Raw genomic sequence first — 15,205 nt, 5'->3', positions numbered from 1 at the left:
CTGCTGCATTGTGATGTCATCTGAGAAGTGCTGAACCAGGAGCCCAGCCAGGCCCAGAGGCCTGTATATGCCTTGAATGTCAGCCGACGGTTCATGCTTGACGTGAAGCATTTGTAAGAGGAACGCGCTTTGAATGGGCATGCTTAAGAATTATTCACAGGTGTAGCCATGGGCCGGCTGGGCGTTACATCAATCAAACCAATCAGATTCCCATCTCTCATTCCCTTTAATAATAATAATAATAATAAACGAGCGTGCATAGCACGCGAGATGCCTAGTAATTAATAATTCCATAACAACTGTAATATTGCTACAGTCCTACACTGTTTGAAGTGGACAGGGTCAGGCTCAGATATGCCCCTTTGAATAATGATAAAATATCCAAAAAGTGTAAAGGTGATGACAGCTTAGTTATCTTACTGTGGGTGTAAACAGCATTTCCACATAATCCACAGCGCGGTCGTGACCTTTGACCCTGGCTGACAGGACCCTGATGGAGGTGGACTGCTGCCTCCTGTAGAGCCGGGATGTGAAGAAACGATCGTTCTGGTAGAGAACAAAACCCACCGAGACGTTTGATGGCTTTCGCTGTCCAGCCACAGCTTCTTCACATGCAAGAGATCAGACAGAGAGAGAGGAATGTAAATTATTATTAGTAGTATAGTAGTAATAGTAATGAATGATAGTTGATGTTGTAGCTGTAGCAGTAGTGGTGGTTGTCGTAGTATTACAAGCAGATTCCTGAGCTGCTTTTAATGTAAAAGGTAAGTCCAAGAAGCCTGCATAGTGAATTTGGTGATATTCTGACTTGTTTAGATGTTCTCATATGACATTAACCCCCGAAATGCCAGCTCATAGGACATTGAATCTCTCAATTGAGGATTTATCATGAGAGATTATAGAGTTTGGAATCTAGTGGTCAAAATGACCACTTAACCACCAAGGTGCCAGCTCATACAACATTAACCCCCGAGGCACCAGCTCATACAACATTAACCCCCGAGGCACCAGCTCATACAACATTAACCCCCGAGGCACCAGCTCATACAACATTAACCCCCGAGGCACCAGCTCATACAACATTAACCCCGAGGCACCAGCTCATACAACATTAACCCCCGAGGCACCAGAGCCCTGTACTACGAAGCTAGTTTAACAGATCCGCGATAAGTCCCTTTGATCTGGTTTGACTGAACAGGATCAAAGCTATCTAGTTAACTGATACTACGACGCTGGTTTTCTACTAGGTAAGTGGACCTGGGATCTGCCTGTGCACGCGCACGTTTTTCGCTCGTGCACAGGCGCGCGTCCACGCGAAAGAGGTGCGCTAGCCAATCACATTATGAACAGCTGAGTTGATCCACGCCCACACCCATTTCCACACCCATTTCCTCATTCAGCGCAGCCACAGTGTGATCAGAGATTTTTGCGGATATTTAATGTATCCGCGATTTAATGTCAGAATGAAAATCCGCGTTGGATAGTCTGCTGAAGGGCTGTCTAAAGCAGCAGCTTGTATTCACATCAGTCATTTGATTTACTTTGATCAGCGATTTCTGTCTGATACAGCTGCATTGATACAGGCAGCAGCAACAAATGTAAAAGTGTAATCTCAGTCTATACATTTCCACAATCTGTAAGCCTATTTAGACCATAGATTTAGAAACGCATGCTCAATGAATAATGATCTCTATCACTCATGTGTGTGGTTGCACTGATCGAATAATTCATATATAAAATAGCCTAGTATAAAGCCTAATAGCCTACTATAAAAGAGAAAACTGCTGAACTGAATTGAGACGATGCGGGCATAGTTATCATTGATAAAAACTAGCCTATTTTTGCTCATATATTGGCATACAGCCTACAGGACACAGTTCCAGCTGAAAGATGCAAGAATAGCCTGCATATTTAGTATTGGGGCTATCCCATATTTAAACTAATATCTATATTATATGTATAGGCTTTTCTGGCATGTAGGAGAATATCACCCTCACTCCATTTGAGGGTCCATTCATGATATGCGCCGCGGTGATTAATAGTGATCATATTTCTCCACGCATCGTTGAGCTGTTAAGACATAAAGTGGTAGGCTTAATTTAATTATGTAGCCTACAGAGCCACGAATGTTTTGCTTGTTCTATTCTCAGTTGACTGCAATCTATTTTTCATATGGCGATCTTATGAATGGTGAGTGACTCCAGAGAGCCGATTATTTGGGTCTCTCATGGATTTTGATCTTATCCTCTGAAGCTAACCTGGTCGCGACCAGGTTAGCTTTGCAGCGTCAGTTGCCATGGTGATTGAAAGTTAACTTGCTTTGTAGTACGGCTAAACCAGGTTTAAACTCAAACTTACTCGGATAAGGCATTAAACTAGCTTTGTAGTACAGGCTACAGCTCATACGACATTAACCCCCGGAGCAGCAGCTCACATGACATTAACCCCCGAGGCGCCAGCTCATACGACATTAACCCTTGAGGGGCCACCTCCTTACTGACACAGCACAACAAGAACAACATACACACACAACAAGGGGCCGGAGTCCCACCAAACTAGTAATAACAACAATAACAATAATAACAATGTAATAATAATAATAATAACAACAACAACAACAACAACAATGCAATAATAATAATGTAGTACTGGTACTTATTCCTGTGGTGACAGAATCACTAGCAGTAGAAACTACAGTATGTAATAATATATTGTTGTTTTTTAATAGTAGTAGTGGTTTTCAAATCTGATGTGTCTTTTTTGTGGTGGGAGGATGGTTTGTGAAATGTGGATGACAAAGTTGTGACTTTTTCAAATAGAGGGAAAACTTCTCACCATGGGGGAATCGTATGTATATCAGGACGTCGACTAGGGACCCGTTTTCCACCACAATTTCTGAAGTATTGGTCTTCAGCTGAATTCGGTCCGCCACAAAACTGCCAGTAGTTCCTAAACAGTGGGAATCAGAATTGTTAGTATTATTACAATAACCTTTATTTACATTGCATTACTAGGGGTGACCCCAAATAGTCAACGATTCGGCAATTTGTTCTAAGGAGCCTTAACTGATGTTACATCAGTGCCTGATGTCATAAGATGATTTTCCTCTTATGACATCACTGATGACATCAGTCATATGACATCACCGATGACCTCATCAGTGATGTCACAATGTAGAATGCACAAGTTACATCACTGATGACATCATTTCCAGTTGGGTGACATCGCTTCCGGGACAAAAATCACAGAGTCCACTTGCTATAATGATGATGGTCACGATTAGATGATCATAGAAAGGTTTTGCCATTACTAGAGGTTTCACAGACTGGAATCGACTAGTCAACCTGTAGGCGACTAGTCGACTCCAGTTGCCTCCAGGCTCAGACAAGTTGGTGGGGATTAGAGGCTCATTTGTGAACAGCCTCTCAGAGACAATCAGGACTCTGCTATTTCACATACCTCCAGGTTGGTCCCGCCTATATGAGTTAACCCTGGCTGTTTTGAGACCTTTTTGATGTGAATTTATCTTTTTTTTTGGGTGGAAACAATTTAATATATCTCCCATGAATAGTCGACTACATTTTGGGAGTAGCCTAGTCGATGACTATTGAAATGCACTGCAGTAGTCGTGAATGCCCTAGCTGTTACTATAGGAATGGTTGAAGGATCATGGGAGTCATTATTCTTATGCCAAGTTTATTTGAGTGTTTCAGCTCTTTTGTCTGGTGTGGAAAAAATTGAAGTCAATCTCACAAATGAAATTATGGATCATGAGAGAGAAAAAAAGATTTGTCGGTCACTCGACTTGTCCAATCAAATTGGACAATGTATTACATTCCATTCCATTCCATTATGTCATTTAGCAGATGCTTTTGTCCAAAGCAACTTACAATAGTACATTTTGTCAACAGTACAATTAAACTAACTGTGCATCACAGTCGTCTATACAGCTAAGACTTTCAAAAGAAATAGGTAGCATTTGTTGATTTTATTTATTATTATTATTTTTTTAATAAGGGTAAGAAGATTAGTTCAAGAAGGGTCCATAGTGGAGGGCAAACACAACATAGTTTACCCTCCTCTTTGAAATGAGGGAAAGAGTTTACTCGCCTACAGTATTTGCAGATCACCTGTATCAATCAATGAGGAGGGACAAGCTGGGTAAACTACTCACCTTGGATAGTTTACCCACCTGTGTGTAACGTATACACCTAAACCAACGTATATAAACAGGGAAATTGATGGAGCATGTTCTTTTCCATTCTGAGAGAGACTAACGTCTGATGTGATTGGCTAGGACCAGTAGCTCACCTGTGATTGGCTATAGGACCAGTAGCTCACCTTTGAGTGAAGTGAACTGGACTCCCTGTGTGCTTTCAGCAGGGATTTGGGCCGACTGGATGACCAGGTTGGGCTGGACCACCTGATACTGAGACGTGTTCAGATCCACACTTTGCATCAGAGAGAGCTGCTCCAGGGTCTCTGTGATGCTGGGCGGGGATAGTGCACACATGCATCAGACACACATAACAGACATGGCGTGTTCTTTACCACAAATTTACAGCATGTAATGTTTGAATTGTTCCCTTCCCTAAATGTCTGCAAGGGACGTAAAGTTAAAGGCCCCTATCGTTGCATCAGCGTTGTTTCTAGGCCGAGCGCCTGGCGCTGCGCAAATCAGTGGGCGTGGACCAGCGCACTTGGGGCTCTATTCTCCCACAGGCCATCGGCGCTATTACGGGCCTTAACCGCCAAAAAACGTGCCTTGCGCCTGTTTCGGCAAGATAGCAATAGGCGTTAGGCTGCCAAATGCGCTTTAGGCCGAATGGGCGTGGCGCAGTCCCAAAGTGGGCGTGTCGGCGCTAAATACCAGCCTAGTGATATCTTGGGACCTGGCCTACATTTAGCGCTTTGCGCTTTTGTAAAGCAGGCCTATTCTGTGCCTTCACTGCTTCTTCTCTGTCACCCTTCTCTCTCTCTCTCTCTGAGTTCCCAGCATGCATTGTGTTTCTTCATTTCGCTACTAAATAGCCACCAAATGAGCCAAAATAGATATAAAAGGTAGTTCTAAATTAATGTGTAATGGTAACACAGCCTGCCATTGTCAACATTTCAATATTGGACCAAATAAAACCTCGAAATGAAAACACCACCCTATGTGAAACATATATGTCCTCCTGGGCCTATATATACCCCTTGTCGAGTTAACGTGATTTAGAGAAGTAACAGCGGAACGCGCTTCGGAACGCGCTTCTAATGGCATCTGCTATACTGTGATGTCCCTCCAATAACTTGGCCCTATTTCACATTTAGTTTTACAATAAAAACACATTTATGCAATGACTTGACATAATGTAGGGTATATTTATGTGCATCATCCTTCCTGCAGCAGGCGAGAGAAAATGATATCTTTCTGGACAAACTTTCACCAATCTAATAGGCTATATTTTTCTAGCTGATGCATAGAACATTATTTTCACTTTGATCTTGCTATAGTGTAGCGTATTTACATGCTTGCAGTATTGAAACTGCAGTTAGATTGGTTTGAGAAGCATAATAATATGGAATAATAGCCTATAATGCAGACAGACAGGCTGGATGAAGGGAGGGGGGGGGGGCAGAGCGTTTGGCTTTCGTCTGGTTTTGCGGGATCACTGGAATTGGAGCTAAAAAGGCAAGCGTGCGATTCGTTTATTGCACTTATCCAATGAGCATGACGGTGCATAATTTTACGCCTAAAAGGCGTGGTTGTAATGCTTTGGGCTGCATCTAGCGCCAGCACGACGATATTAAGTGCGCCTTTCCACGCCCACTGCTTTGATCTGCGCCTGCCGCTCGGCCTAGAAACTGCGCCGATGCAACGATAGGGGCCTTGATATCTTCGTGGTGGCGCTCCACGCAGCCTAAAGCGTTACAACCACGCCTTTTAAGCGTAAAATTATGCACCGTCATGCTCATTGGATAAGTGCAATAAACGAATCGCACGCTTGCCTTTTAAGCTCCAATTCCAGTGGTCCAGCAAAACCAGACAAAAGCCAAGCGCTCGGCCCCCCCCCCCCTCCCTTCATCCAGTCTGTCTGTCTCCATATATAGGCTATTATTCCATATTATTATGCTTCTCAAACCAATCTAACTGCAGTTTAAATACTGCAAGCATGTAAATACCCTACACTATAGAAAGATCAATGTGAAAAGAATGTTCTAGATGCATCAGCTAGAAAAATATAGCCTATTAGATTGGTGAAAGTTTGTCCAGAAAGATATAATTTTCTCTCGCCTGCTGCAGGAAGGATGATGCACATAAATATACCCTACATTATGTAAAGTCATTGCATAAATGTGTTTTTATTGTAAAACTAAATGTGAAATAGGGCCAAGTTTTTGGAGCAGACATCACAGTATAGCAGATGCCAGTAGAAGCGCGTTCCGCTGTCACTTATCTAAATCACGTTAAATCGACAAGGGGTATATATAAGCCCAGGAGGACATATATGTTTCACATAGGGTGGTGTTTTCATTTCGATGTTTTATTTGGTCCAATATTGAAATGTTGTACAATTGCAGGTTGTGTTACCATTACACATTATTTAGAACTACCTTTTATATCTATTTCGGCTCATTTGGTTGCTATTTAGTAGCTAAATGGAGCATCACAATGCATGCTGGGACATGCCAGGCACTGAACTTACAACTTCTTTTTCCTATGGGAAGCTGGGTGCTGCTATGTGTTGTGTCTGTCTGAGCGAGGGAGTCACAGAGAGAGAGTCGTATTGTGCCTGTCAGACTGATATGAGCAAGAGAGAGGGAGTGACACAGAGAAGGGTGACAGAGGAGAGCCAGAGGAATGCTCCACGCAACCAGCGCACTGAATAGGCCTGGTTTTCAAAAGCGCAAAGCGCTAAATTTACGTCAGGTGGGAAGATATCATTACGCCGGCATTTAAGGCCGACACGCCCATTCTGGCCCATTCTGGGACTGCGCCACGCCCATTCGGCCTAAAGCGCATTTGGCAGCGTAAAGCCATATTGATATCTTCCCGAGGCAGGCGCAAGGCACGTTTTTTTTGCGTTTAAGGCCCGTTTTAGCGCCGAAGGCCTGTGGGAGAATAGGGGCCAAAGTGGTGCATGGAATATAATTTGTGCATGGATCGATAGCAAATCCTCGTTCTCAATTGTAAATCCTGGGTTGTTGGACAACCCTATAACGTTTTATCACGGAGAAAGCTACGCAGTCCAAGACACTACCGAAGTTCAACGTCACTTTAAACCCTATAGCCCAACCCGTACCTGTGATGTTCAGGCGCAGACGGTACACTGGAATCCAGCAACTGGCTGACTGTAGCTATTGCTGCCACCCTAATTCTCTGTAACACAAACATTAGCATAGGAGGATAGAGAACAGCATAGAAAGCATTGTACTCCCATAATAAAAATACAGTTGAGTTAATTTACAAACCAATATCAGTAAAAAAAAAACTGTTACTTGATCTCAATTGATCTCTGAAATTGAGAATTGAGGCTGTGAAAGTGTTATCCTTAGTGGCCGAACACACCAGACGCCAAAGCCGAACTGAAGCTTGAAGCAGACTCAAGCTGATCCGACACCAAAGAGGTCACACCAGTCTCTTTTCCTCAGCGGCCGGCTCAGAGCTGCTGCTCTGGCCCCTCCCACCCCTCACAAGTTGCATTGACTGCCTGCCTGGCAGCTCGGGATCAGCGCGCAGCACGCTTGGAAAATAGAACAGAAGCTGAAACTATCGGCCTTGGCGTGGCGTCGGCGTGGTGTGCGGCCGGTGTGAACGGACTCGCCTGTTAACAAGGACGCTGAATTGAAACTGCGTGGCTTTTGCGTATGGTGTGAACGTGCACTTAGGGAGCCTGGTCTCGCAACACGATAGACCCTTTGGGGGCCATTTTGTGTCGACAAATTAGCAGATGTTATTGTGGCATGTTTGGTCATGTTTTGGCTTGCATTGGCTGCAGAGAAATGGTGGATACTAACGTTAGCATGAGCCAGGAGCTAACTGCCAGCTATAGGGCCTATTACAGTCAGGGTCCCTCGCTATGCCGACCACCCACAGTGCCGACAGCCCGCAATGCCGACAGCCCGGTAGGGTAGGGGTTAGGGTCAAGGGTTAGGGGTTAGGGTTAGGGTCAAGGGTTAGGGGTTAGGGTCAAGGGTTAGGGGTTAGGGCTGGAGCCCACCGTGCTGGAGCCGTGCAGGAGCTCTAGCTGGTCCACCGACACGCTGCACGCCGCCTCGCTCAGCTGGTTCTGCTTGTGGGCTGTCGGCACATAGACGCACCATCCTACAGTCTATGCCTGGGGCTGATGTGAGCTAAGTTGATGCACTGCAGTCAAAACAATGTTCCATAAGCATAACGATAGTAAGTAACGTTAGGCATATTTTACGACTATTACATTATCCACACAAGACGGCAACGTTAGCGAACCTTCTGGGTGTTGAATTGATTATCTATATTACATATTAGTTAGAAAGCTAACGTTATCTAATACAGCAACACCAGCACATTAGCGTTAGCTTGTGTTAGCTGCTCACAACTGCCTACTTCCCCTCGGGTTGTCGGTTGCCAAGGACTAAGCGACCTAGCGATGTGATGCAGGAGATATGGTGCTGAGCCTGGCATGTGTTTGTGCTTTAGAGATGTGATGCAGGAGCTATGGTGCTGAGCCTGCCATGTGTTTGTGGTTTTGAGGACGTGACTCAATCCCAAATATATATATATATTTGGCATTTGCGGTGCCCCTACTAATATTCAATTTGATAACAGTTTTGCACACATGATCACTGATATCTGAACATGTTCAGCCAGTTTTGTGATGATTGGACAATCTTTTCCAAGGAAAACATAATCGGCTGCTCAGAAAATTGCTAGAAGTCGCCAGATATGGCATCACATTATAAATTGGAATAGCGCCACCATCTGGTCGGCATGGGGTTACGGCCTTTCCTGAGTAGTGGGGGGAACCCACCTGCCAAATGTGGTTGCTCTGGGGCTCACGGTTTCTGAGGTGCCCATACTTTTAGCACAGAAAAATAATCCCCATGTAGTCTGGGAACCTGACAAATCTGCAAGCTCATTTTCTATTTGCTCTGCAGATGCACTTGCATTTGCGAATTGGTCTGGCGGTGTCCACGGTGCTTGGACCCCTAAATAGTGACGGTAAACAAAACGGTTGAAAAACAAGAGATGTTAGCCCCTCTTGAACCCCTAATAATGTGCAGGTGTCTGTCTCTTCTTTGTTGCAGTGGTGGAAGAGGCGTTTCATACCTCGGTGGCGTTAGGAGACAGCAGGAGTGTGTTGGCGATCTCAACTGCAGTGATGACGTCTTCAGCAATCAGTTGATCAGGTCTGGAGGTCAGGATTTGAGTGCTGGCCGCTAACTTCTCTAAATCGGCTTGGCTGGTAAGCTGAGAGATTAAGGATATTTGTTTTATTTAGAGATGTGCAAAAATGACCCTTCTTAACAAGTGATTTATTCTCATATTTAATCTTTAAAAAATTCTTAAAACACATGAAAAAAAAATGTGCCAATGGAGTGTGATCACTTGAAGTACAGTTTTGTCTGTTTTGGGATTTGATCACTTGTTTTTGCCAGTAGATGGCCAGGAACAGTACAGGTTAAGCAAGAGGGTATTTGAGGGTTTAAGGGAGGAGAGCATCATGTGTTCTCACATCTTCTTGTATGTCACTGAGCGTCAGGTTACACTGTAGCTCCTCAAAACTCTGGAATCCTCTATGGTTTGTACATCTTGCTGAGGCCCGCGGGATGCCTGCTAGACAGGAAAGGTGTTGGACACAAAGAAATACCCTTTAATCATCAATATGGGAGAGAGAACCTCATATTCTATTCATCATTTCAGAAGAACTGAAAAGTAAAACTATGGATGGGTGGATAGATTGACACATTGGGTCAGTGAATGGATAGCTAGATTATAGGGAGATGAATAGGTGAATGAATGGATGAGTGGATGGATGGATAGATAGTTGGGTGAATAGATTGTAGATCTAACTGTAGGCCTATAGATGGATGGTAGGTATCTACAGTGTCATGGTTGAGATCAACTTACCACTATTTGTTCCTTTAGGACAAACTTCCTCAGCATATCCAAACGAGCCGATAGGGGTGAGTGGGAAATTGAATCCGTTTATTTCTTCTGCTTGGCAGAAATTTTCTAAGAGGAAAAGGCAAGTTTAATTAAACGATTAAAGGTATACTATGCAACTTTTTTAGCGTCCTTCAAATGTAAACACACTTTTTTATATTTTTTATATCTTAAAGTCATATTCTTGAAGAGGAGGACAATCTTATTACATAACAATTAATCTTATTAATTGTTATTATTGCAATGCACGCACACTCACACACAAGGTTCATTAGGGTTCTATATACGAACCGTAGGTTCTATATCCTCTACCAAACCATCAAAATGAGTCTGATGTCACGCTGGCGTGTTTGTGTAGAAACATGATTTTATGAGAAAATTCTATTTTTGCTGTTTTGGGCTTTCATCAGATTTGAATTAAATAAAGCCTTTGTGATGTGGTGAATTTTATGGAAGCTTATTAAGCGAGTTTCAGGAGCAGGACCACGCAATCAATCAGGCCTTCACAAGCCACGCCTCCCCAGGTGAACCTAACCTCCAATATAACCTCACCTGGCCCGTTGTCTCCTCTTGGCTCTCGCTTCTGCGCCCCTCCCCCCCACCCTCTTGTGTTCTCTCTCCTCCATTTCTCTGTCTCCTCCTCATTCTGTCTTCCTGTATAGGTAACTAGAAGTAAGGGGTCTGTCGAAGCCGCTCGACTGCTGGACTCCCCAGAGACCGGAAGTAGGCCGGACCCCGCTGAACCTCCCCAAACCGCTGACGATCCGCCGAGACTTTAATGAAAAGGTGAAACACTGGCTGAAGCAAAATCAAACCTGCGACCATTGATTACTGATGTAGTGGTGTAATTCTACTGTAAATCTTGTATGATGTAGTAGCATAATTTTACTGTAAATTTTGTATGATCGTGTCACAATTTTTATGTTTGCACTTTGTTTAGATTATGTTTTTTATTAGAAAAGCCTACCCAGGGACAGGGATTGCAAATTAGCCTTGGCTAGATATCCTATATGCATCGCATATGTTTCATGTTCTTGTAACTTGTTACAATGATTCTTGCATTGTCCCTGACAAATAAACGAATAAATAAAATAAACGGATCCCACGCTCCACCGAGATGGAGCCCATATACTCTGCCGAGACGGAGCTCATTATCCATTCAAATAAATGGTTAAACGTTCCTGGTTGTTTGTGTGGTCATTGCTAGTGAATGGAACGATTCCTAATACAGGAGGTTCAAAGGTTCTAGCTAACCATCTATTAAGCCATTAAGTTGTGGACCAGTGATGACATTATTTGTGCATGAATGTCATCACTGGTCCTCAACTTAACTCAAATCAACTCTCAACAATAACTGTCAAACTAAATGAATGACTTCCAAACTGTTTACAGTTTTCTGATGTACTGCTGATGTTGTAATGATACAAAGCTGGTTGAAAATCGGTAGAGTGTTCCTTTAAGGGTTCTTATTATTACTCTTTATCTTCATATGGTTCTACATTGAATTAAATATCAGAACATTAAAAGGTACAGGACGGACAAACCCTGTTTTGGTTAGAATGCACCACACACACACACACACACACACACACACACACACACACACACACACACACACACACACACACACACACACACACACACACACACACACACACACACACACACACACACACACACACACACACACACATCCCTACCTGCTGAGCACGTCTCTCCAGTCCATTCATCAGGACAGATACAGACACCAGCCAGCAGCTGTCCTCCATGAACACAAACCAGGGGGCTGGGAGTGGGAGTGGCTTTGGGAGTGGGAGTGGCTTTGGTGGTAGCTGCTGGGAAAGTGGGATTTTTCTCAGTAAGGAACACTGTAAATTGTCGTGGAAGTCCAGGTTAATGACAGGGAACACAGTAATGTAACGCATTACCAATAGGATTTCAGTAATATTATATCAGTTACTATGTCAAGTAATGCGAGTTAGAAGTTGAAACGCCGCGCGCCGGCAGAACGTCAAATCAAACCAGGAAGAAAACAGATGTCATTTGAATGCAGATGATCTGGTTAGATTGAACAGCGTGAAGCTAATCAACAATAATGGCAGATAGTAGGCTACTAAGATGCAGTGTTGGGCAAGTTACTTTCAAAATGTAATATACTACATATTACTAGTTACTTTCATTTTAAAGTAATAAGTTACTTTACAATATTACTGTCTGTGTAGAGTAACTCGTTACTTATTACACTACTTTTGCATTACTTTCACTAAAACAACAGCAGCAGCAGAATGACATCGCTGCCCCGCAACCATCCCGAAAAATAATGTCAACCGCCTTGAAGTCAGTGTAAACAATCCAAAATTCGAAATGTTATTATTTTCCTTTGTTGTTGTCATCTGTAGTGGTTATTTGCATAAAAACAGACAGTTTGATTAGGAAATGATTGTATCTTTATTTAAATATGTGCTTTGATTTTTTTTTTAAATAACTAAATTTGTAACTTGAGTTACTTGACAAAATAACTGGTTTATTACTGAAATCCTATAAGTAATAAGTTACAGCTAAAAGTAATATATTACATGTAATATGTTACTTTTGTAATGAGTTACCCCCAACACTGCTAAGATGTAAGACAAGACTGTCAATGATGGACTGGGAGGTGTATTTGCATGTGGGGAAGGGCCAATCTTGCACCAAATGTATGCATAATACCTCATTTAAATACCATAAAACTTCTATTAAAAGCAGAGTCCCATAGAGACAGGTCCTTTTTACTGGCAGGGTGTGGCTACACGTTTTGACAAATAGGAGATACCGGGTAATATAGTTGTAAGATGGGTCAGTTGTAACAGTTTCACAGCCAATTTTAGAAGGAAAAAGCTAATTCTGAGGTAATTTCTTTACTTATTATTTTTGTGACAGCATTGCATGCTTTGTAATTAAAACATTCAAAATTAAAGTGATAATACGGAAGATTTTCATATAAATAAATGTCTGTAAAGTCACTTTATATCATCAAGTGAGTTAACACAATGGTGATTGAGCCTATGACTCATTGATGAAAGCCCTTGCATCTCTCTGTATTGCATCAGTAGTCAGTAGCCCCCCAAACTAAAAAGAACAGAAAGATATCACAAGCGTGCGGCGCAGAGTTCTTGACGTGTTTCGTCTCACCCAGCTGAAGTGTCCGGCAGGGAGGGGGCAGGCAGGGTAGGAACAAGTTTGACTACCAGTGTTGCCAGATGTGTTGGGTAGGTGAATGGATGACCTTACCTGCCACAACAGTCAGCTGTAAGGTGGAGTTATGGCGCCCTCTGCTGTTTTGGGCCTCACAGTAATATCCTCCACTGTGTTCATGTGTGATGTCAGTGATGGTGAAGGTCTGTCCTGATGCTTTTGGAGAGGCGTCATTCTTCTTGTACCAGGTGTAGGTAACTGCTGGGTTGGCATCACTGCTGCAGCTCAGAGTCACTGAACTGCCCTCCACTGTCTCACCAGAGGGACTCACCAACACTGAGGTGTTCCTGGGACCATCTGGAGGACATGGATTAACATGGATTAATGAAATAAGATGTGTTGTAACAATGGCACATACTGTAATTAAACAATTAGTAGCAATATGTGGGAGGAAATATCTGCAAATTTGGAAGTCGGCTTGTGCCTGGAAGTCTGATGGTTTGAATCCCCAGAACAGCTGGAACGATCTTGAACAGTGAATATGTAATGCTCTCCTGTCCCTCAACATCTACTGTCACTGTGCCCTTGAGCAAGGCACTTCATCTCCAAGTGCTGCAGTGGAGCTGCTCAGTGAACTACAGACACACACTGTGGTTGTACTGGGAAGCTCCCAGTTGTGAAAGTGAAGCAGAAAAAAAATACATGCTCAGCTAAACCTTTCCCTGGTTAATAACGGCTATTCAAAATGTTTGTTTGTTTGTTTGTTTGTTTGTTTGTGTGTTTGTGCTTTGTTGCTTCTAGTTTCACTCACATGTCACATTGACAGAGACAGAGGCAGACCTCTTAGTCCCCAGCTCATTCTCAGCTTCACAGTGATACTCTCCAGAGTCAGAGGACTGGATGGAAACCAAGTCAAGCTGTGCTCCTGCTTTCAAAGCTTTCTGCTCTGGATCTCCATTCTCCTTGTACCACCTGTAAGTAGCTGCTGGGTTGGCATCACTGCTGCAGCTCAGAGTCACTGAACTGCCCTCCACTGTCTCACCAGAGGGACTCACCAACACTGAGGTGTTCCTGGGACCATCTGGAGGACATGTATTAACATGGATTAACATGGACTAATGAAATAAGATGTGTTGTAACAATGGCACATACTGTAATTAAACAATTAGTAGCAAAGATGTGAGAGGCAGCATCTGAACATTTGGAAGTCGGCTTGTCACTGGAAGTCTGATTTTTTTAATCCCCAGAACAGCTGGGAAGATCTTGAACAGTGAATATGTAATGCTCTCCTGTCCCTCAACATCTATTGTCACTGTGCCCTTGAGCAAGGCACTTCATATCCAAGTGCTGCAGTGGAGCTGCTCTGTGAACTACAGACACACACTGTGGTTGTACTGGGAAGCTCCCAGTTGTGAAAGTGAAGCAGAAAAAAAAATACATGCTCAGCTAAACCTTTCCCTGGTTACTAAAGGTGAAAATAATTTGACAGATTAAAGATGTTTGTTTGTTTGTTTATTGTCTGTTTGTTTGTGTCTTGCTGCTTTTAGTGTCACTCACATGTCACATTGACAGAGTGATACTCTCCAGAGTCAGAGGACTGGATGGAAACCAAGTCAAGCTGTTGTCCTGTTGTCAAAGGTTTCTGCTCTGGATCTCCATTCTGCTTGTACCAGGTGTAAGTAGCTGCTGGGTTGGGAGTCACCAACACTGAGGTGTTCCTGTGACCATCTGGAAGAAATTATAATTTTTAACATAAATAAACTTTAAGATTAATCATGTATTTTATCTGGCTCCACCACGTGGCGTTATGTTAGTGACACACTGTGGAGTAAACTCACACACTGACACTGAAGCAGAGCGGAAAGCCTCAAGTCCTTTTACAGCACAGGAATAGCTGTCTTC

The 15,205-nt window shown here is 43.2% G+C and overlaps 1 protein-coding gene across 1 annotated transcript in view; it reads right to left on the bottom strand.

Annotated features, from left to right (window-relative positions):
• The window catches only part of LOC310800807 (adhesion G-protein coupled receptor G7-like), a gene marked incomplete at both ends in the record, with an annotated part of 59,235 nt that extends 47,954 nt beyond the window's left edge, over positions 1-11,281 (bottom strand). The window contains 7 exons of the mRNA XM_083664723.1: positions 421-605; positions 2,836-2,949; positions 4,342-4,490; positions 7,287-7,363; positions 9,293-9,433; positions 9,699-9,799; positions 11,236-11,281. Coding sequence (XP_083520849.1) covers positions 421-605; positions 2,836-2,949; positions 4,342-4,490; positions 7,287-7,363; positions 9,293-9,433; positions 9,699-9,799; positions 11,236-11,281 — 813 coding nt within the window. The remainder of the gene's footprint in view (positions 1-420; positions 606-2,835; positions 2,950-4,341; positions 4,491-7,286; positions 7,364-9,292; positions 9,434-9,698; positions 9,800-11,235) is intronic.
• Between the last annotated feature and the right edge of the window lie 3,924 nt (positions 11,282-15,205).

Source organism: Poromitra crassiceps (genome assembly GCF_964638095.1).
Source record: "Poromitra crassiceps genome assembly, contig: HAP1_SCAFFOLD_85, whole genome shotgun sequence".
NCBI lineage: Eukaryota > Metazoa > Chordata > Actinopteri > Beryciformes > Melamphaidae > Poromitra > Poromitra crassiceps.
Note: the sequence above shows the minus strand (reverse complement) of the source record. Positions and strands in the feature narration are given on the sequence as shown.